The sequence below is a fragment of the Chroicocephalus ridibundus genome, chromosome 11, assembly GCF_963924245.1.
Source record: "Chroicocephalus ridibundus chromosome 11, bChrRid1.1, whole genome shotgun sequence".
NCBI lineage: Eukaryota > Metazoa > Chordata > Aves > Charadriiformes > Laridae > Chroicocephalus > Chroicocephalus ridibundus.
Genome location: NC_086294.1, coordinates 1,033,360 through 1,055,891, shown reverse-complemented (window position 1 = coordinate 1,055,891; position 22,532 = coordinate 1,033,360). Strand labels below are relative to the sequence as shown.

The 22,532-nt window shown below is 50.3% G+C and overlaps 1 protein-coding gene across 5 annotated transcripts in view; it reads left to right on the top strand.

Moving 5' to 3' along the window:
* Window positions 1-22,532, top strand: part of PSD2 (pleckstrin and Sec7 domain containing 2) — an 88,965-nt gene that overhangs the window by 55,234 nt on the left and 11,199 nt on the right. For 3 of the 5 annotated variants that reach the window (XM_063349374.1, XM_063349373.1, XM_063349371.1), the window contains 7 exons: window positions 2,882-2,962; window positions 3,528-3,640; window positions 7,896-7,956; window positions 15,411-15,501; window positions 16,639-16,682; window positions 20,205-20,395; window positions 21,561-21,631. In XM_063349374.1, coding sequence (XP_063205444.1) covers window positions 2,882-2,962; window positions 3,528-3,640; window positions 7,896-7,956; window positions 15,411-15,501; window positions 16,639-16,682; window positions 20,205-20,395; window positions 21,561-21,631 — 652 coding nt within the window. The remainder of the gene's footprint in view (window positions 1-2,881; window positions 2,963-3,527; window positions 3,641-7,895; window positions 7,957-15,410; window positions 15,502-16,638; window positions 16,683-20,204; window positions 20,396-21,560; window positions 21,632-22,532) is intronic. The other 2 variants (XM_063349375.1, XM_063349376.1) reach the window with 2 other exon arrangements.

Sequence of the window (22,532 nt, the reverse complement as noted above, 5' to 3'; positions counted from 1 at the left end):
AACTGCCTCAGCTGCCAGACCATGAAGATGGTAGTGCCAACCGCTTCCTTGCAAGGTTTTCCAGGAGAGCACTGTGTTCACAGCACCATGCAGGCAGCAATAGAGCAGGCAGCAGAGCACTGAGAACTGGGTGTCTGTCAGAGTCCCGTGGGCAATATGATAGGGGCACGCAGCATATTTTCCTCCCCTGGAGATCAGGTGAATTTTACTTAGCCAAACTTGTTATGGACAATCTTTTTTTTGACCCAAGTGACTGTGACACAAAAAAGATCCTGGACAATGCAGGCTTAGCTCTGTAGGACAGTGTCATTCAGGGTTTCAAACAACACACATGTGCCCACGTCCAGCCACGCAGGAATGAAACTGGGAGGTCAGTGAACACTCTTGGTGCCTGGACCTTCCCAAACCAGGCAGAGGGAAGCGTCAAGCTGGAATGTGAGGTGAGAGGAGGTCTGTAGAGGCTGGCTGTATGACAGGGCCACCCGCCAGAGGTTGCCAGACATGTCCCTGTGGGAAACGCCTTGCTGTTCTTGTGGGGATGTCTCTGTCATGTCTGGGCTGCGTGGTGGAAGTATCACTGGTTCCTGCAAGAGGGGCTGGGACTGACACAGAGAGAGAGAGGGAAGGCCAATTCTTGAATGAGGAAACCAGAGCAAGCACCTAAGCTCCCCTAGTGTAGGCCATGGTCTTGCCCTGGCCAGTGTTGGAGCTCTGTGTCCCAGGCATGCCCGGGGCATGTTAACTGGCTCCCAAGCTCAGAGAGAAGGGTCCCACCAATGTCACCGAGTCCCTGGCTAGACATAGGAGTTTGTGGCTTCCTGGGGGCTGACTGTCTTCAGGCATCCTGGAACACTGTCTGGTTCCCTCGGCAGAGCTGGCGGTCCCTACCTGGTGCTTTTCCAAGCAGAGAGGAACCAAGGGAGGCACCCAGGCTGGGGACTGTTGGCACCACAGCAGCTGGCACAGACCACTTGTCCCGAGGGTCACAAATTCCCTATGGACTCCTGGCCTTCAGCAAGACCCAGTGAGCTGAAGGACAGGCAGCAAGGCCTGCCTACCTTCCTGGGCTGCCCTGATGGGAGAGGAGGGGGAACTTCTTTCCTGTGAGGGTGGCAGAGCCCTGGCACAGGCTGCCCAGAGAGGTGGTGGAGTCTCCATCTCTGGAGACATTCCAAACCCACCCGGATGCGTTCCTGTGCCACCTGCTCTGGGTGACCCTTCTCTGGCAGGGGGTTGGACTAGATGATCTCCAGAGGTCCCTTCCAACCCTGTGATTCTACGATTCTATGAGAGTGGGGTGAAGGGGAGCTCCCACACACCTTCATCCTACCTGACTATAAATCCAGTTAGGAATATTAATTAGGGTGTAGCGCTCAGTGTAGGCAATGAAGACATCTCGAGAGCAATTCAGCCCATCCAAGATCTGTGCTGGGCTATAGACATGCCAAGTCATTTGGCTTTAGGGAGCCTTGGGCACAGCCATCCCTTCAAGCCCAGCTTGAAGTAAGTGGGGGGAGTCAGGCACTGTTCTCCCCTGCTGATCGCTGCAGTGCTGCAGTAGATGGCAGTTGTTGCTGTGTGCCCAGTGCCCAGAGTGCCCAAGCAGGTTCCCAGGAGACCTGGTAAATAGGTGCCCAAACAGAAGGAATCAGACTTTTTCTTCTGGGAGATTACACCTGCATGTGTGAGGTGGGACCTGACCGGTGGAAGGGAGAGCACTGGCAGGAATCTGCGTTCCAGTCATTGTGGCACTGCTTCAGACAGACTAACCTGTGGGGCCATGGGGCGATGAGCACACGTTCTTTCCCAGAGCTAGCAATCCCAAATGACAAGATTGTTTCATGAGTGTGAGGCCTTGCGGCTTCATGCAGCTTTGAAACAGTGTCCTGCGCAAAGTCCAGCACTAATACTTATGTCCTGCCTCTCAAAACTCAGCCTGGACCTCTCCCCTGGAGCTGTCACACTGCTCTACCTGATCCCGCTGTGTGTTGTGCTTCCGAACAGCATCCATGACAAAAGCATCCACCTCACAGCAGAAGATGAAACAATGCTGGAAGAAAAGCAATGAGTTCTGCCTGTAACATGTCCCAGGGTGAAAATGGATGTACAACACTTAGCATTGTGCTTTTCATTTTGTGGAGAGAAGGAAAAGGAATTGTATATGGCAAAGGCTGAGCATGTTGAGATCACCTCCCATTTCTTGCCAGCATTCATTGATTATTCTTGCACTTCTGCTACTGGAGTTGTGTAGATAGAGGAACTCCACTGCACCTATTCTGGCTTTAAAGGCAACAAATCTCCAAGCATCCTTCAAAAACATGGCAAGGGAATTGTTTCTGGAGAAGCATTCAGGGATGAGCAGGGCCAGAAGCTCAGCTGAGCTCTCCTGCTCCAGTTCCCAGGGACACCCATTGGACATGCGAGCAAGGTGCTGTGGTGAGCGGGTGGGATGGGAGCCAACGTGGCATGGAGAGCAGGAATACTGCAGTAGAAGGAGGGCACACGTCCCGCAGAGGGAGACGACTAGGTAAGAGAGAAGGTGCCCGATGAGCGCAGGATGTCCTTATGGCCTCCTGGCTGGTCTGGGAGGAGGCTCTGCCTGGCCAGCAGCACAGCAGAGGGGGGCACTGGGGGCCCACATCTCTCATTCTCAGGTGCCTAGGAATGGCGGCTGCAGTGCTAGGCTGTGGGCATGTTAGGGCCCTTTGGAGGTCTTCCAGCAGCACTCCAAGCTAGGAGAAAGTACCCCTGGGTCTGGGATTATGTCTGCAGTGCCTCGCTGGGAGTCTGCGCTGGCCAGGAGGCAGCAGTCTGCTGTTCTTCTTGTAGGCAGTGTCTTCTTCCCTGATGAAAGGGCTGACTACTCCCTCTTTAATTACAGTAACGAATTTAGCAAGTTGGTAGCAGAGGAGTATCTCAGCTTCTTTGACTTCACTGGCCTGACCCTTGACAAAGCACTCAGGTGAGCTGGTCTCTGGCACTCCCGCGTAGGGCCTGGGCTGGAGAGAGCGGAGCAGCGCGGTGGGTTTCTCCTCCAGGCTTCCCGATGCCATGGAGGCTGTCCGTGTGATAGGAACAGGGACTGGGGGGGAGCTCCAGGTTGTCGTTTAATCTTTGCTTTGGTGTCACGTTTGGCACAAGGTACTGCCACCAAAAGTGGGCTTTGACAGGAGGGACCACAACCTGCTTCCCCATGGTGGAGAGCAGCTCCCCCAGGAATCCCATCCTGTACAAAATCAGAGCAAGTGGGAGCAACTTCTTCCCTTGGGACAGACAACCCATCTCGGTGCCATCAAGCCAGAGGTGGGTCATATCTCAGCTGACGGCATGTCTCCCTACACAGCTCAGAGCTGGCTCCATAGACACCGTCTGCTTTGCACCTGCAGGGGCTCGGGGGCACACAGGCTGGGGGGAGGACAAAGGCCTTCCTAAATGCTCTAAGGCCCGCTTTCTATCTCCCTCCTTAGCATGGATGCTGCCCAGCAGATTGATCCATGGCGTCTTTAAGTATCACTTTTTCTTTGCAGGACATTCTTGAAAGCGTTCCCGCTGATGGGAGAGACGCAGGAGCGGGAGCGGGTGCTGATTCATTTCTCCCGGCGATATTGCCAGTGCAACCCAGAGGAGAGCACGTCTGAAGGTACTGCCTTCTTTCCCTGGTTCTAACGTCCGTTGTGCACGCACAGTGCTCCTGTGTCACACAGCCTCAGGGTCAACCCAGCCACCCACTGCTGGGCCTGAACAGCACCCACGGGACAACCAAGGCTTCTCCCATTCTCTGCCCTATGGATTATCCCTGCCCTGGGAGGGACCAGGGACACCAGGTGCTGTACAGGGCCCCCCAAGAGAGCCAGATGAATCCCCTCAGTATCAGAGGGTCTGAGTGTGGGCTCCCAGGGAGCCCTCTCCTCTCAAGTGCGTATCAGCTGTGCTGCTCCTCAGCTGTTCTCTGGATCAGTGGCCATGCTTTGGCTAGCACCAAGGGAGAGGGTGAGGGGTTCTCAGGGGTTGCAAATTGCTGCAGTCGTGGCTTGCAAAGTGGTTGCCGGCAGTGGGCAAATGAGTGGCTGGTGCTAGCTCAGCCCAAGACCTTGTCCATTGAATGGAAGAAGACATTTCCATGGAGATTAAGGAATGCTGTTGGCTTGACACACACAGGAGTTGTGTTCCTTGCATCTACAACTGCAGCAGGAGAAAGCACAATCAGGTAAGATTCTGGGCTCACCAAGAGCCCACCAAGCTGCAGATTTGGTTAGCTACTTTCAGCCCCTCCCCGTAATTTTTTTTTAAGTAGATATAGTTTCTTCTGACATTTTTAAATAGGAAAGGTCATTCCTGGTACACACGTGCACATGCACATGTCCAGACATGAGCATGTCCACGTTTGCACTTACATGAGTGGCTTTACACACCTGCTTACAGGCATCTAGAAATGCACCCATGGGTGGAAATCAGGCTGCTGATCTGACAGCAGTGACAGTTGTTCCTCCTCCGCCCCTTCAGCATGCAATATGCCTCTTGTGTCTGAGAGCTCCTGCTTGTGTCCGTCTTTCAGGCTTCTCAAATAGCAGCAGTACCTAGTGTCACTTGAACCCTCCAGTCCCTCTGCCAAGCTCGACACAAGCTGTTCTCAAAACAGAATGACCTCCTTGCCTTTATAAGTGGTATCCCAATAAAGTACAGGATTAGATTTCATTTCCCTGTGATTTTGTGGTGTTCTCCCACACTGATCCAAAGAGGACCTTCCCCCGCGAAGGGGCCTCCACCTGTAGACATTAAGCTGCCGGCTGAATTTTCAGCAGCAGTTCCCAACTGAAATATCCCAAATGCCAAGTCCTGACCCCTCTTCATCATCTTCCCCTGGAAGCGATCCCCAACATTATTGCATCCACCTTCGCTCCTTTCTGGTCCTTTCTACCCCTCTGGTCCTCAGGTATCTAACACCCACTGTGGGGGCATGCACACACCAACTTGAGCAGAGGCCACAGAAGGTCAGATCTCCGACTCCATCCCACACCCTTCAGCATAAGGGTGTTTGGAGGGCAATGACTAGTCAAACAAAACACAAACTTTGCCATGGCAATGTGGGTTACCAAGCTGCTGATGAAGCCATGCTACAGCAACCTTTCGGAAGAGAAATTAGATCCCAATTCTGAACGCTCTGCAAGAAGGTGCCTGCTAATGCAAACATGAATTAAACCAGAAAGTTAAACAAAGCCAGAAAGTTAAACGAAGCCAGAAAGTTAAACTCTTCTGTAACTGCATGGCCCTTAGTGGAGATGTCACTGCTGCTGGTAGGACCCATTTTAAAAATGTTACGCTCCTGAACGGTACAAAACTATTAAGAGCAAAGAAAACTGGATCTGTGAAACGCATTACTGCTGCTGTCATCATGACCTGTTCATTAACATTTAGGGCCACAGCATCGTCTGTTATGGTGGCACCACATTTCACAAAGCTGGGCAGGACCACTTACTGCAGGCCACTGTAAACTGAACGAGTCCCAAGCAGGACAGAGCTGCACTCAGTACTGGAATTGAATGGAGCTTGAAAAACACAATTGTAATCCAAGTAATGCTTAAAGCTGATGCAATGGAGGGAAGCAAATTGGCTCCTTCAGGTCACATCTTTTGCAGATACTGCAAAAGCATGCAATAGATGCGTGGTAATTTGAGAAAGCTGTTGCAAGCGCTTTCTTTAGAGAGCAGTTTCTTCTTGCTGCATCCAGCCTGAACTGGCAAAGGATGTTGCACTAAGATGAAATTTGAGCCACTGTGTATTATCTAGATTTCTACAGAAATACCTGTGGCTGTGATGGCCTATTGGCATAGAGGCACGATAGAGTCAAGACAGCTTTGTCTGTAGATGACCAGGTGGCTGAGAAGGTCTTAAAGCCCTCTAAGACATTTCTTTACATGCTGATTCCACTGATGGAGTCACGGCTGTTGCAACACCACAGATCACTTCAGCCTGTATGACGGGATGCTGCAGATGAGGGTGTCAGAAGCTCTGACCTGCAGACCAGGGTGGCTCATTATTCTCTCACAGATAAATGTGTCTTGGACACATTATTAGTGCTTTCCTATACTGATGAAGCCCAGACATGGAAGAACTCTATCATTGTGTTGTGACAATATGTGAGCCAAGAGAAAAAGTGAATGCAACTGAGCCAAGCAACAGCAAAAGAATAGCAGGTTTTGGGACACCAGCTCCACCTTGGGGCCATGTGGGACATGATTTACCTGACTAAAGTGATACGGTAAAGCCAGGTGAAGATGTCAGCCCAGAACCTCCCACAGAGACTCCGAAGTACACACTAGGGAGGATGTTCTCCTAAGCCCAAAGCTGCTCCTTGTGAAAGGGAAGGAATTGTCTTAGGAACCAATTCTCTCTTGAAGGGGGATGTCCATCACATCACATCCCCAAGATTGTCAGCCCTCATAGAGAAATAGGTAGTGTTCCCATGAAAAACCCTTCTTTCCTCAGAGACGATGGTTCTCACAGGAAAGGGAGAAGCTCACGTGCTCTGTTGCCTTCATCCTGGGCTTGTGTGTTCGGTTGCCTTTAGCTGTCAGTGATTAGAGCTTCGTCTTGAGCAGGGGATGCTCAGGGCGTGTCACTCTTCCACACAAATTGTGCCTTTGTTTAGTGGCTGACTGGGGTGGGGACGGGGCACAGCTGGCTCTCTGTGGCTGCACATCTACCCCCATAAGAGGAGACCAGTGTCACTTCCCCAGCCACGCCTGGGGCTAAGTCACAGCCTGACCCTAGGGCACCAATTCAGAGAGCAGCACGCACAAGGGAAATAAGCCAGGAGCATCCTGTCATGTCCGGCTTGGTCTGTGGAGCAGCCCATCCATGTGAGCACACCACGTCACGCCAAGAGCAGGGCCAAAGAACCATGGCTGTACTATTTCTGCCCCTGCCTCCTCCCTGGTGCTTTCTAGCCATTTTGTGAGGCCCTTGCAGGAGCAGTTCATGTGCCAGAGTGTATTTGCATCTCACTGTTGTGAGGTGCTGCATGGAGGCCGCTCTCTTGAACTTCAGGACACAGCATGGTTTTGAAGTAACAGCAATCCACCAGGCTACCGAGTACAGAAGAGGGTGCAGTCTCACAGAATCACAGAATTATAGGGTTGGAAGGGACCTCTGGAGATCAATCACCCAGTCCAACCCCCTGCCAGAGCAGGGTCACCCACAGCAGGTGGCACAGGAACACGTCCAGGCGGGTTTGGAATGTCTCCAGAGACGGAGACTCCACCACCTCTCTGGGCAGCGTGTGCCAGGGCTCTGCCACCCTCACAGGAAAGAAGTTCCTCCTCATGTTGAGATGGAACTTCCCATGTTCAAGTTTGTGCCTGTTACCTCTTGTCCTGAATGGACAAGACTGTCAGATGGAAGGAAAACTTCATGTGAGTTTTATTAAGTCAGAGAGCCAAAAATGCTGCATGCATTTGTAGTAATAACGTTTGTTGAACAACTCAAGAGCTTACAGGCTGCCTGGGAACGGTGGCTAAAGACCTCAGGACGAACCCCTGAGGTGACTGTGATCAGCTTGGGGGGAAACTAGTTCTGTTTGTCAGGGTCTCTGCCCCATTCTGCAATGGCATTGGCCAAAATGGGTATGGAGGAAGGTTCAGTGGAAAGTCTGTTCTTTAGAAAGCCATCGACAAAACTAGTTTAAAGCCAATTACCTGGTGACCATTTCAGGAAAATGTAAAGTTTGAAGGCAAAGAGGATTATTTTTTTTAACCTATCTTGCGCAGTTGAAAGAAACAGGTATTCTTTAAGGTCCCCAGCCTTTGTTTTACAATGGGAGGGCTGCCAAGACAGCAAACATCGACACCACGTGGGAAGGGAAGTAATCATAGCCATCTGACTGTTGTGTGTTTCAGATGGGATTCACACGCTCACTTGTGCCCTGATGCTGCTAAACACAGACCTTCACGGCCACGTAAGTAGTACTCCGAGATGCATCCTTCCTTTCTTCCTTCCCAGGATAGAGGTCTGTCCCCTTATGCAGGATTTGTAGCTGGAAAATTGAGATAGGTCAGCAGAGAGTACTCTGACCAGCTCCAGGAGGAATTTTGGGTGTCAGGCCCAGACCTGGGGACAGTCATCTTAGCGTCACTCCACACTCAAGCCAGAGGTGTATCTCCTGCTGACATCGGTTATCTTATACAGGCACAGGCAATGCAGCTTTCTTCTCAGGACCTGTTGCACGCGCCAGCCCTGTCCCAGGAGCTCTCATGGAGAGGTCTTCACCACCAGTCTCTGTGGAGCTGTTTCTTGTGGTGCAGACTGAGGCTCCCCTCACCCCAGAAACTGATGCAAAGGAGTCAGTGGTTTCATACAGGTCTAGATTTCACCTTTTCTTCCCAAAACACAAAGTAAGTCCCAGGTTTCCTTTTCCCCAAGATGTAACAGACAGCCACGGGAGAGTTTCCTATCAGAGAGGCCTCTGGACGAAGAGCAGAGTGAGCAGAACTCGGTGCCCAAAGGTGTGCTTGGAAAACAGCAGATGCTGTTACGAAGATCTCCCACCAGCTTTTAGAGGCTTTTTTGGGTAGGATAGGTTGGATTTATTCCTAAAAGGTCAAACAGAGTGTAGAGAGGAGAGCAGAGTAGTACGAAAAATAACTGCAGAGGGGAGATAGATGGTCCTGGGCATAGGGGACAGCACTGGGACCCCTGCCATAGCGTACACCCGGGAGTGTGCATGGACTCTGTGGCCTGCTCGGTGCTGTGGAAGGCTGTAGGCATCGCTGACCCAGATCTCCTCCCTGCTCTCCAGCCTTATGGTGCAGACATAGAGCATGGCTGTGAGCCTTAGGGGACTGTGCCCCCTTTACAGGGGCAAAGGGGCTCCTCAAGTCTCGGGTCGCTGAAGTACCTTCTTTCATAACCCCTCTGAGAGCTCAGACCTGGAGCCACAAACTCCCCAGAAGTTGTGTGAAGGTGGAAGTGGTATGGGGGGGACGGCTTGTTATAGCAGCCCGCGCATGTGAAAGCCACACCCCCTTTTTCTTCTCCACAATCCCATGATTTCCAAGCTGTATCATCAGAGTCCTCTTCTGCCTCCAGCTGGTAACAATTTGTTTTGCATCTGCAGAGACTTCCCTGATTCTCTCTCCACTAAACTGCTAATGAGGGGACAGCAGGCCATAACCTAGCTCTTTTTTTGCATACTGGTTTATAATCACCTTAGGGAGGAGCCTTTTTCTGTGAGGGTGGGAAGAGGACACTACACTAGTGCTCCTCACCTATGATGGCAAAGATTCGAAGGCCACCAGCTTCACCAGTGCCATCCTGACAGTCCATCTGGGAGACCCTCCCCGTCATTACAGCACAGATACTGCCTTCATGACAAGGTTTGAACGCAGCAGTCAGTGAAGGGAATTGCTGGTCTCAGAAAGAGCATCCTTTCCAGATATGCATTGTGGCCTGCGCCGAGCTGGTTACAGCTGCTGCAGCCTCATCCTTTGGGGAAGTCTCTGCGTGAGTGCGATAGCAGTGGGGATGGCTTCTGGGAGGGTCTCATGCAGCAGTCATCCTTCAGCCAAAATGGTTGGAGCCAAGGACATATTTTCATCAAAGCATTTCCTGCAGCAGCAAAGGCAGCACTGTGGCAGAAGGCAAACTATGCAACTTCACTCCAAAATAATCTTATTTTTGTCTGTTCTTTTTAATTAAAAACAATTCAAAATATGTCTCTGGGAAGATAGAAAATATTGAAAAGACCAAAAAACCCATAAGCCTCCAAAACCTTACCATTTCTGTTTTTCATTGACAAGCTGGCTAAGAGGCCTGGTAAGAAGAAATGATCTCATGCTATATATGCAAAGAAAAAAATAGCTTTCTTTTGGCCAGGTGTAGAAATGCCTGAGCTTTTCTTTGAAAAAATCTTCTCTTTATTTTTCTGCGTGTGTAATGTTAATTTCTTCTTCTGCTTCTCCTCCTTTTTTTTTCTTCCTTCTGCTCCTGGAACCTCTCTTTCTGCTCTTTAACCCTTTACCAGGTGGTAAGTGCAGTCATTCTAGTGTTTTGCTTTAAAGCACTGGCATTTGACTTGTTTTTTTTCTGTGTTAAAAGAAAAAAAAAGGATTTTTGTTTGTGTGGATTCCTAAGTGGTTGTGCAGTGTCCTTCACTACTTAGCAACCCATTAGCAGCTGATATGCATCACATGAAATTCTCCCTGTGTAAAGAAACCTCCATGAACTGCAGTGTACTTGGGATTGTGTGACTTGATCTCCCACCCCTTTTTGTTAAAGATGCTGTCATGATATTGCATATCACTTTTAATTTTATTTCCTTTTTTATTATTGTGTGTGCGTTTCAGTGTTTTACTGTGCATTGCCATGGAATGGGAAATTCCTTCGGTTAGGAAAGGGTGGTTGATGTGTCTCTCTAAAAGGGCAGTTCCCTACAGTAGTGTCTCTAGAATGGGCTAGTTCATCATTCCAGCGGTGACATATACTGAGTTCAGGCTTAAAAGTAATCAGACTGGTTTTAAAACATGAGATTTGCACCTGGCCACACTGGAGTTTTGCCTTAGTACTGTTGATTTTCTACCACAGGTGCACACAGACCCTGTTTCCAACTGTCCAGAAAACTTACTGTCTTTAAAATGAGATGCTCCATTTTCATAGAATCACCTGGAGTTGGTGTTTAAAAGCCAGCAGTCACCAACAAACATTACGAGCCTTGTAGTATAATCCAGGTTGTTGCAACTCTCTACCTTGCTCTGCTGGTGCTGTTTGAGCTCCAGGAGATCCTGTGAAAAAGTAAGTACTCCTCTGTTCCATCTCTGCCCATTGGAGACAAAGCTTTGGGATGTCTCCTTTTCAACCATCAGTGTTATCCCTCCTTGTTCAGGACAGCTGACCATGGAAAGACAGTGATAAATCAACACCTATGCATCACCAGCACTCATGGTTGCATTTTGGTACTTTATCTGAGCTCAGCTTCTGGAGTCACATTGTAATGTGACAATCTTTAGCGTCTGTTCAATAAGTGGGCCAGCAGCTCTCATGGCCACTGAACAAAGCTTGAAATGGGATCCCTGGCAGCTCACAACTTCTCATGTCCATCACTATTGATCCTACAAACCCTGTGATATTCTCCTTAAGCCAAGCTTGCGGTCTGGTGTTAGCAATAGCAGTGTGTTAGTAACACTGGGAGAGCTGAAGAGCTCTGATATACGAGCAGCCACTGGTGTCACCTGCAGAGTGACAACAGTCTGACCACAGCAGCTTTGTGTGGTCCAGGGGTCATTGGTACCCAAAGTTTGTGGGTTTGTTACCTGGAGTGGGGTGATTTTGTTTCTGCAGCCTAGAATAGATCAACTACCAGATCCCTTGGTCCAGTCAGACCAATGACTCTCACTTCATGCTGAAGCATAAATGTCATTGTTTGGCTTTTTTTCCTCAAAAGAGCCTGAGTAAAAACAGGGCCTGCTAGGGGTGTCGTGCTCCTGCTGGGGAGCTCGAAGGAGATGTATCCCACTCACTACTTTGCAGCTGAGATGCTTGATGCCTGGAGCCTCCAGCTCAGAAGCTCAAGTGGTTTAACACCTCACAAAGGGAGTGCTGGGGAGGGCACCCCAGACAGCCACCCTTCAAGGCCTCTTGCCCCCAGGAACCTGCTTCATCTCCTGGGGCTTTCACGTGGCACCTGCTTTTCCCACTGAGCACCCAGTTCCATACTCACCTGCCCAGCCTCCTAATGCTGGGACTTGGCAACAGCCAAGGTATGCCAGACTACAGTCCAGAGTCTTCTGGAGGTAGATAGAGCATCCTAGACACCTCAGGAGATGGTCTGCAATCATCTTAGGTGAGTCAGCTCAGCAGCAGATGTCTGAGGCCCAGAGGAGGCAAGAACCCAACTGGTAACAGGGGAGTTACACTAGGTTGAACCAACAGGACATCAGGATCAGCCCTGTCTACCCAGCATCAGATCAGTCTCATCCTTCCTAATTTATTCTTATGCACTCTAACCACCATCGTGCAGCTTGTCTCTGCATCTGTCCATTCTCATACACTGTCGGCACCCATCCACCTCTGTCCACCCATTCCCATACTGTCTCTACCCATTCGTCTAACCATCCATGCCTTCTCATCTATTTAATCCACTGCTTGCTCCCTTGCTCTCCATCCAAGCACACCACGGTGCTAGCTGATTGTCTGACAGTGAAGTCTCATGCTTTGCTGCATGGCTTGGAGCAAGCAAAGACGAGACTAAGTTCTTTTCTGCCAGGGGGACATTTTGGGAGTCGTGGCTAGGTGTGGCTGTGAAGCAGCCTTGCTGGCTCGTTCTATTGCTGGTAAGATATTGCGACTGATACACTGCGAAAAAAGCAAAATGCCCCCATCTGTGTGGCTGGCCAGACATGAAGATGCATCTCCCTACCCAGACGTCCCAGTTCAGCAAGGGACATCGAGCGTCTGAACACTGAGCTTTGAGGTGTGCAGATACATTCCCCTGAAGATTATGTCCACACATGATGATCTTGCTGAATCAGCAAGATGGCCTGCTGTGTAAGAAGGTGCCCCACGGCGCCCTCGTAGTGGCCCTTTCCAGAGTCGTTCCTGGGATTCCCCGTACTTCCTAAATTCTGTTGCGCTGTGAAAGCTTGGGCAGTCCCTGGTGCTGGTGCCGTTGATAATGAGGCACTTGTGATCACAGAACTGTGTCTTTGCAAGTGTTGATCAAGTGAAGCTGCAAAGTGGGTGTCCTGGAGTGGTGTTTTGTTTTCTCTATTCAGCTGGTGTTGATTTGGAGGCGCTTGCAGGGCTTTGTATTTGGGTGGCGGGCTCCAGCCCACTTCTCAAAGCAGCAAGTGTTAAGATATTGTTGACTTGAGGTTGTATTGCATCTGAGCCACCTGTGCTCAATCCTACTGACAGCCAGCCCGAATCCTGCCCCTGACTCTGCAGTGCTTTGACAACCTTGTCCAACAAGCCAATTCACAGTATCAGCACCCTTGCTGGAGCTTTCTCATCACCTCTTCTGGTTGTCAGAGAAAGGGTATGTTTTCATCCTTTCCAATTGCTCAGCAATTAGCTGCTTTTCCACAGTGTGGCTGCTGTCTCTGTTTGAGCTCAGAGATCTTCTTGTGCAAGAGAAAGAGACAGGTCACAGAACAAGATGGTCTTTAAGGTCCCTTCCATCCCAAACCATTCTGTGATCCTATGAATAAAAAAAGAAGCCATCCCCTGGGAATTAATATATGTCCTGGACGCAATACGCGAGAAACCCAAAGAAGGGCCTGTGAGGCGGGTAACTCGTGCCACTTTATCTCACTGTATCCACTCACTTCCTAAAATGTGTTGGCCTCTGCGTTCATTGCTGGATCACTGCAACGAGATCCCTGCAGGCGGAAAGACCTGTGCTGCGCACTCTGCCTTCCTGCCTCGAGGCCGGGTCGGGGGGACGCGTTGAAGGAGTCACCTTCTCTCTGTGCAAAGTAATTTGGTGCCTCGAGGTCTCAGGCAACATACCTACCTCACCTCCAAACTCCCTCCCTCATGGAGGTGCATCACTGCAGTTTTTACGCGCTCTCTCACCCTCCTTCCTTTCTTCATCCACACGCCACTGTGCTGCTGGCTTTTTTTTTTTTTTGCTTTTTTGCTTCCACCCCCCCCGCCCCGCCTCCCTGTAGTTCCCTGGCCAGCAAGTCCACAAATCTCTCTTCCCTGTGCTGAAAAATCCTAGCATGCCTGCAGGTTTCCCCGCAGCTCTTCTGCAGCTAGTGTACCCACTGAACACCAGCTGGCAGTGGCCTCTAGCTATGGGGTCCACTTATGGGCATCAGCCATGGGGCTCCCCTGTGAGAAAGCAAATATGGCTGAGCCACCGTGTCCCCAGGCACTGCAGATTTGTAACGGTGCTTTATCCCTCTTTTTCTTGATCTCTGAAGGGTGCCAGCTCATCTGGAACTGGCACCAACAGGAGGCATAATTAAGTGTATCAGACAGAGCTGCTCAAAGGCAGCGCTGGCTCCCTGTGTCACCAAAGAGTGTGTCTGCACACACAGATGGCAGGTGGGGGGGGCACTGTGGGCTAATCCCAAGGCCTCGCTCTTTGCTGATGCTTTCACTTGGGGAGAAGCCTCCAGGTCATCTGTTGTGCATGTTTCTGGGCAGGGGTTTCTTGTGTCAGGCTCTTTCAAGAGGTTATTTTCTTGCACAGAGGACACATCTTGCCCTGTGGGGCACGTCCTATATCATCTGCTGCAGCTCCATCGCCTCCCGGTGACCGAGTGAGGCCCTTGTTCTTCCTCACTGAGTCCCTAAGCAGGATCCTGAGTCTGTTGTTCTTGGCCATTCTCCCAGGCCCTCCTGGATGGCCACCCTGTCGATACTTTGAGGCAAAGCCCACCCAGTGCCAGGATGCTTTTGGGATCCCTAGGACCACTGGTGGCAGCTCATGGTCTCCTCTCACTAACTCCATTGCCCGCTCCATGTAATGTCACCACAGGGTCTGTCCTTGGGGACTTCACTCCAGGGTTGAAGGCTGCAATATGTCGTGGCACTGGGACACACCTGCCTTTCCTTTGTGATGTCAGACTCCTTTTTCTGAACCCTACAAGTCCCAATGACTCTTCCACGCTGCTGTTCCAGTCCTTTGGAGAGGTAGGATAGCAGGGGAGCCTTGGAAAAAGGCTGCCTACCTCCAGCCCCTCGACGTTTGCAGGCTGAGAAAGTCACTCACCTGGCTATGGCGAGGAGTAAAGGGTTTGGGAAGACAGATGCCCCAGACAGACATCAGGGATGCCAGATGACCTGGCAGCATCAGGACCAAATAGTCTTGGCATTAGTTGGTGATGAGTGTGTTCCAGGTTGCAAGATTCTCCCAGCGTACGTGTATTGCCCTCACATGCCACAGTACTCGGGTTCATGCAGTACCAGCAGCTGGATCATCTCTCTTCTGATCAAAAATAACAGTTTCCATGAAGGACGAGTCATTGCCCGATGATGGCTATCTTCAGATGCTGACACTGCGTGCTCACACAATTTCACACACGGCAGGCTTGGAGACCCATCCAAGCATTGCAATTTCAAGGCAAGTCTGAGTGCTTGTCTTAAGTTTTGAGACACAGACCCTGTACTGGCACCAATCTCGAGACCAGAGGTGAGATCATTTAGAAAGTTTGGAGCAAGTGCTGGAGAGGTTATTTTCAGGTGTTTTATCTCCACCATTAAAAAAAAGAGGTCATTTGAAACATTTGGGTGCTGGCATGGTCAAATAAAGCAAATAGCTCAATAGAAAATCAGAGCAGCAGACCTTTCAGCTTTGAGTTCTTGATGCAAACCCAGGCTTCACCACTACATATTAAATCATTCTTAAAAAGACACTGATTAAAGTCAAAACTCTCCAGAAGTTTAATGAGCTGCTTCTTTGCCTTACAGAATATTGGCAAAAAGATGTCATGTCAGCAGTTCATAGCAAACCTGGATGGGCTGAATGATGGGAAGGACTTTGCAAAGGATTTGCTGAAGGTAACGTGATATAAATAGATAGGGGGATACTGTCATTATTATTGTAGTGGCACCTCGTCCTGCTGGGACACTCTCAGCCCTTGGATCAGCATTTTCCAGTGCACAATTTTTTCATTAGAAGGAATGTAACCCACATGGATAGCTTCTGCTAAATTGCAGTGAGACACCAGAGGTCTGTTCCCAGGTGGTGTTTTGTCCAGATTTGTGGCATATCTGCCCTCAGAGCATACCAAGGGTCCCACTCCCCCATGGTAGCTCTGCGATGCACCAGGCAAGGCAACCCTTGCATAGAACAAGGTACCCCCCACCTCCAAATACGACCATCACTTCCATGTAATTAGATGTAGTGCTCCAACACAACTAGTTCAGTGCCATACGATATTGGTTAAACACCCCAAAGTGAGTATTTTCTTCTTCCACGTGGTTTAACACCACCACTGTTGTCTGCGCCTGCTGCAGGTCCAGCAACCTGACCTGGATTTTGCTGTATGGAAGGAGACTGAAATGACCGGTGCCACGTCAGGGGTGTCACATCATGCTTTAGACAACACCCCTGCCTCCCAGCAGACCTCACCCTACCCCACCCCTCTGTATGGTCAGGTCTACCTCCACATTCTGCTTTCCTAGCCTATTCCTGCTTCTTTCCCAGTGCCCCAGGGAAGCCACTAGAATTTTGCACAGGAGAAACTGGAAAAACTGATCCACAATGTCATTTGTCCCTCCCCTGCCTCTCAGGGCAGTGTTCAAGACTCCACTGTCCCTTTCCCCTAGTTGAGACCCTGGTGGTGTCTTGCATATCCCAGAGTCTTCTACCATCTTTGTGTACGCCAGGATTCACTCAGGACTAGGCGCAGCACCCAGAATTAGTCAAAAATGCCATAGACAGGCTCCTGAGGAAGGCTGGCTGCGAGACCCCTCTGCTGCTGACGTGTCCAGTCCAATAACTAGCGTGGCACATAGACAAGAAAGGGTCTAGCAGGACAGCAGTTCTCCTGCTCGCTGGTGACTACTTCTCCAGAACTACTCAGCAAGGAAGGTATCTCTCCAAGAGCACAGACAAGGTGTGGAGAAGAAGGTCTCCACAATCCAGACATGTCTTCAATGAGAGACACGGCTAATACCATGTTCTTGTTTCAGACACTATATAACTCCATCAAGAATGAGAAGCTGGAGTGGGCCATGTAAGTATATGTTAAGCATTTGAGAGATAGTGTGTCTTTCAAAGTAGCTGACAGGTCTTGAGTCATGTTTTTAGCCCCAGAAGCTCCCAGAACATTTCCTGCCAAGCCCTTAAAAGGACTGAAGTCCCTCCTGCAGGCAACCTGAGTTTATTTATAGCTTAGTCACAAAAGCAGACAGGGAGGTTGGTCCACAAGCATGATCTAAAGGAAAGGAATGCCCTCTTTGTTTACTATTACACCTATAAAATGCTGGTCCCTCTCCAGGTGCTTCAGAAGCCTTTGCACAAGTAGCTCAAGATCTGGGTTATTTTGGTCACTGAGACTTTCCACGTCTTCCACATAGTTTCTTCTGGAAATAGAGAATCACTCAGGCGGGAAGAGGCTTTGTGAGATCTCCAGTCCAGCTTCCTCCTCAAATTATGGCCAACATTGAATTCAGATCAGGATGCTCAGGGCTTTTTTCCATTTGGTCCTGAAAACCTCCAAGGAGAGAGATCCCACAGCCCCTCTGTATTCATGAACCAATGCTTAATTATTCTGAGAGTCACCTTTTTTTTCTTATCCATTTGAAACCGCTGTTGTTTTGATTTATGCCTACCGACTCTTTTCCTCCTGCCATGCACCATAGTGAAGAGCCTGGCTTTGTCCCCTTGATAACCTCCTCACACGTATTGGAAGGTTGCCATAAGGTGCCCCAAGGCCATCTCTTCTCTAGACTGAGCTAGTCCAGTTCCCTTAGTCACTTCTTACATTACAAGTGCTCCAGCCCCCAGGCATCTTGGTGACCTCTGCTGAGCTCTCTCCACCTTGTTGATGCCCTTTCCTGTACTGGGGGCCCAATACTCTTTGCTGCACCAAGATATGATGTAAAGAGTGCAGAGTAGAGGAGGATGATCATTTCTCTTAGCCTCCTCACTGTGCCGCTGTTACGCAGCCCAGAATGCTCTCAGCCTCTGTTTCTGCCAGGACACACTGACTGGCTCCTGTTCATCTTGCTGTTCACCAGAAGCCCCAGGGCCTTTTCTGCAGAGCTGCTCCCCAGCCGGTCAGCCCCAAAGGACCCTTCTGCAGGATCACTCCACGCCAGTGCAATAGTTGGGTGCTGCATTTAGTGAGGCTCCTATCTTGAGTGATGGCCTCTCATTTCTGTGTCATCTGCAAACTTGATGAGATGCAGTCTATCTCCTCCTCCAGATCATCATTTTTTACCCTGAAACAAGTCTGGGAACAGCTAGCATGGTGGCCTCCATTACAGGTTCACTCAGTCCTTCGTCCCCTGCTCTGCTACCCACCCCTTGCCCAGAACACAGGTCAGGACCCTCAGTGAGGGATGTGCTGTGCTCCCCAGACCCAACACCTCCCCACCACTGCCATGGGGAGGCCCATGAGAGACCTGGAGCCTTAAGCTGACACAGTGGATATTTCCCTTCCCTTCCCCTCTTTAACCTCAGACCTCTCTTGTCTCCAGAGGGTTGTGGGACTAAGTGGGACCACCTGGGCCATTAGCTCCATCACCTGCTCTTCTCCTCATATTGTCCTGGCCAGAAAAGTGTCTGGAGACCACTTCATCCTAGCTCCCTCCCCAGCTACCTGGCTCAAGCTTTGCAGAGTGGAAGCCTCCATTGCCAGCCGTGCTCTGATGACAGCAGTGCTTGCTGTGGGACAGTGTCTCCACAGCCAGCCAGTGGCCCTGGAAGGGCGGTGGTTTCTTAGTGGGTCATGTAGCATCGATTTCACTTTAAAAATAATCTTGCATGGCATCTGTGTGAGAGGAAGGCAGCGATGCCAGCTCTGCAGCAGAGACCCGGTCGCCGGTGAACGTAGTCACGAGAGGGAGCTCTGTAGCTCCTCAGAAGGTGCCGATGGGACGGTTTATGTAAGGGGAGTTCATCAGAAGTGCATCTATCTGCTGGCTGGATGCAGGCAGCGGTTACACAACGCCTGCCAGCACACGCTCCCTGGCTCAGGCACGTCCGAGGGATGTCAGACCCGGGGATCCCACTGCAGCGATGCAGTTCTAGTCAGCAGCAGCTAGCCACCCTCCTGCCCTCAACCACCCACCCTGCTTGTATCCTTGCACCCCCTCATTCTCCCTACGCTGTCCTGGGACCTGCCTTGCTGCAGCGTCTCCTGCTTGATTGCAGATGGACAGGCTGCAACACGACAGACCTCTCAGCTCCTCCGCTGCGGGACAGATGCTCCCTGACGTGGGGTACCTGATTTTGTTTCAGAGACATGGTACTGAGTCATAACCTTGCACAGCAAGACCCTCCTCTCCCTGCTTGCCTCTGCTTTCTGTCATCCGTCCCAGGGAATGAAATGCCCTTGCTCACAAAGCCCAACCAGACAGGCCGGTACAACCGTCATCCCAGCAGCAAGCAGGAGCTCAGAAAGGTCCCTCTGGGGCAGCTCAGAGAACTGAGCCTCACTAACTCCTCACCCAGGCATAGTGTCTGGGCTCTGCTACAGCCCCAGGACTCCTATGGCTGCTGAGGACTGAGAATTTATCCTTCTCTTCCAAGAGGTGCCTGATGCTTTGGCCATCTACTTGCTGCAGGTGGGGAAGTGTGGCATTTTACTGCTCACATCCCACCTAATGGATTCAGCCCTGTGTCATTCCTGAGTTGAGGTTTGGTCCCAATCTAATCTGCAACCTAAGGTGACCACTCTTACCATTTAGGCTTTGACATGTATCACACTGGGCAGAAATTCCCTGTTTGCTCTCCCTCCTTAATGTCACAGGGACACTGGGAAATACCACGTCCCATACAAGTTCTGATTTCTATGTGACAGAGTAGGTTTTACTCCAAACAGGAAGAGGCAGGCTTGGTGGAGTCAGTGAATGCTTCCCTAAGCTGCTCAGCCCTTGCTGTCCAGGGTCCAGGACCAGGAGATCTGTGAGGAGACACAGTTTTTATGGCAATGACTAGCGTTTCTTGCACTCTGCTGGCCCACCCTGAGGACACAAATGGGGAGCTGATGTATAACCTATTTCAGGGTTTGTTGTTTTTTGATCAAGTGGCCTATCTCCCCGATGTCTGCAGAGCTTTTGTTCCTCAGAGATGCAAAGGACATTCCTCAAGCTCCTTCAGTATCTAGGAGGCCCCAGGGGCTGCCTCTCAGAGGCTGAGAAACCCCAGTGATACCTGGTCTTCAGCAAAAGACCTCCTTAAGATCTGGTTTTAGGGCACAGAATTGGAGACTCTCCCTGTGAAATGCCCTCAGCAATGGTGTGTCTGCAGTTTCCTGGTGTTCAGACAAGCACCCATTCCCTTACCTGTTTTGAGTAACCTGACAGTGGGATCACTGGGACAGTTACTTACCACCCACGCTCCTTCCAGATATGTCCAGATCACCACCATTGGCACACTCTGCGTGTTACAGTCCCCGCATCCCCTTTCGTTTTCTTTCATTGATTAGTCTTGTAATAAATAACTCTCTTTGAAACCAAAGCAGATAGGGTACACTGTGACTCAGCCCACGTGTCCTCCACTCAATCTCTTCTCTGACTTTGTTTCCAAGCGATGAGGACGAGTTGAGGAAATCACTCTCGGAGCTGGTAGATGACAAATTTGGAGCCAGTGCGAAGAAAGTGACAAGGATTGTTGACAGCAGCAACCCCTTCCTGGACATCCCCCAGGCACTGAACGCAGTAACCTACAAGCATGGTGTCCTCACACGTAAAACCCATGCAGACATGGATGGGAAGAGAAGTACGTGTTAACGGGACAGGAGGAGATGTTACCCAGGCAGTACCAGAGCCTTGCCCTAGCATTCTCCCTTGCTTTCCTGCTGAAGGCATTTCCTCACCACACCTCAGGGAATACAAGAGAGATCCCCAAATCCATGAATGCCAGGGCACAGGGAAAGGAATGTGTTTTGAGACATTTGTAGACATGAATGTTTTCAGGAGGCCTCAGTCTTCCCTTCTCACTGCCAAGGAACATAGCAGTGCCTGTCCCACACAGATGGACCTGGTCTTCCATCCTGTTCATGGGCTTAATCCTGAATCCCACACACTGAGCAGTGGGGTGAGGCTGGTTCCACAGCAGTTGTCCATCCCAGCCCTGACCCTGGGGACAGTCTGGTCTTCGAAGCTTTGTTCCTGTCCACGTGCTGTCCAGTTGCTATATGATGGCTGGGCAGCAGGATGCCTCATAGCTCTGCTGTCAGCATATGAAAGGTACAGGAAAATATATTTGGGAACTGTTAATGAGCAGAGATTAATGAAACCTTGGATAACCCCTTTTGCTAATTGACATGACTGTCCCAGCCACTGCAGCCAATTAAAAATCTTGAGTAGATGTTACCACCAAAGGTCTCCCTTGCTTCCAGCACTTTCATAATAGCCCATGCCTGCAGGATCAGCAGTCTTGTGGTGAAGGAGATGTCTCCCCTCACCTCCCGCCCCTCTCCAGCAAGCTCTCTGTCCCCAAGTCCATCAAGACGGCTGGTGGTAATGCTCCCTCCTCAGTGGAACAGAAGCTGCCTTATCCAGGGCATGTCTGCCTAACTCATCTGAAGCAGAAGAGCTCAGGGAATGTCTGCTCCTCAAGAATTTAGTCTAAGTAACATGAACCTGGGTTTGGAGGAGCAGAGACTTCCTGCACATGTCCACTGGTACACCTATACCAGCTCATCTCTGGTTTTGACCTGCTTGTGTTCCTGCTGGGAGGCTGCATCTCCCAACCCATGTCTCTCAAACACGTGTCCCTGCAGACAAGCCACTCATAAGCAATAGCATGGAGTTGTATGAGGTCTTGGCATCAGTGCATGCCTGGGGTGGGTCAGGAGAAGGGTTGGTTTCACCAGCAATGTGAAAGTCAAGCAGCACTGGCAGAAGCAGACATGTATAATTAAATGTTCTTCCTTTTTTAGCTCCCAGAGGAAGAAGAGGTTGGAAGAAATTTTATGCTGTTCTTAAAGGGACCGTCCTTTATTTACAAAAGGTAATCACGGTGGACTATCCCATTTTCTCTTTCATGCTGTCTCCAAAGCAGTCATGCTGTCTTACGCAGGAGGCCCACAAATGCAAGTAGAGGTGAATCCGTGTCCTGATGGACACCTACATAGCTCCTCCAGACACCAGTATACAGAACTGGAGGATGCCGCCATCTTTGGTTGTGGTGTTCAAGCTAAGGGACTATCCACAGCCTCAGAAGAAGGCCATACGGGCAGCAGGATGAAAGAGGGAACATTGAGGCAAGATTTCTGCAGAAGTGTCCCAGCAAGTAGGAGCTGTTGGGGAGGATGAATGAACAGATGATATGGAATAGGTGAAACAGGATGTTAGTGAGACATGCAATAGGATCCTGAAAAGGCTTAGCATCAGACCAATATTAACCTGCCTATTGTTTTATTTGCTGGCATAGACCTGATTATGAGCAGCTTCACTCAGTCTGGTATGGACCATGCTTAAAGTTTCTCTTCTCCTTCAGGACCTTGCTGAGCTGGGTCCTTCCATGGGTTGCCAAGTGACGCTTCCTCTTCATCTCTGTTCTGTAGCCACCTCTAGTCAACCCAGGTCCTCGTGGGAGGCAAAGTCACCATGGAAGAGCTTCCCTGCCTGCTATAGCATTCAGGTCTCTGCCTTTAAAGACACTTGGATGCTGGGAGGATTTCCATGGATAGTCTTTTCCGTGTGAAAATTCAAGGATTCTGGATAGGGGCTCACTTGAATAGGAGTGTGAGCCAGCCAGGGATGCCAGATGGCTGTTCATCATGCAACAGCGTAACCCACTGAACTAGGTCTGAACTACCTCAGTAGCACACGCCGTGCAGTAACCCATTGAACTCACTTGCTGGAACAGCACTCCCTGTAGGTAGATGTTCCTATGTATTGCAGTATCA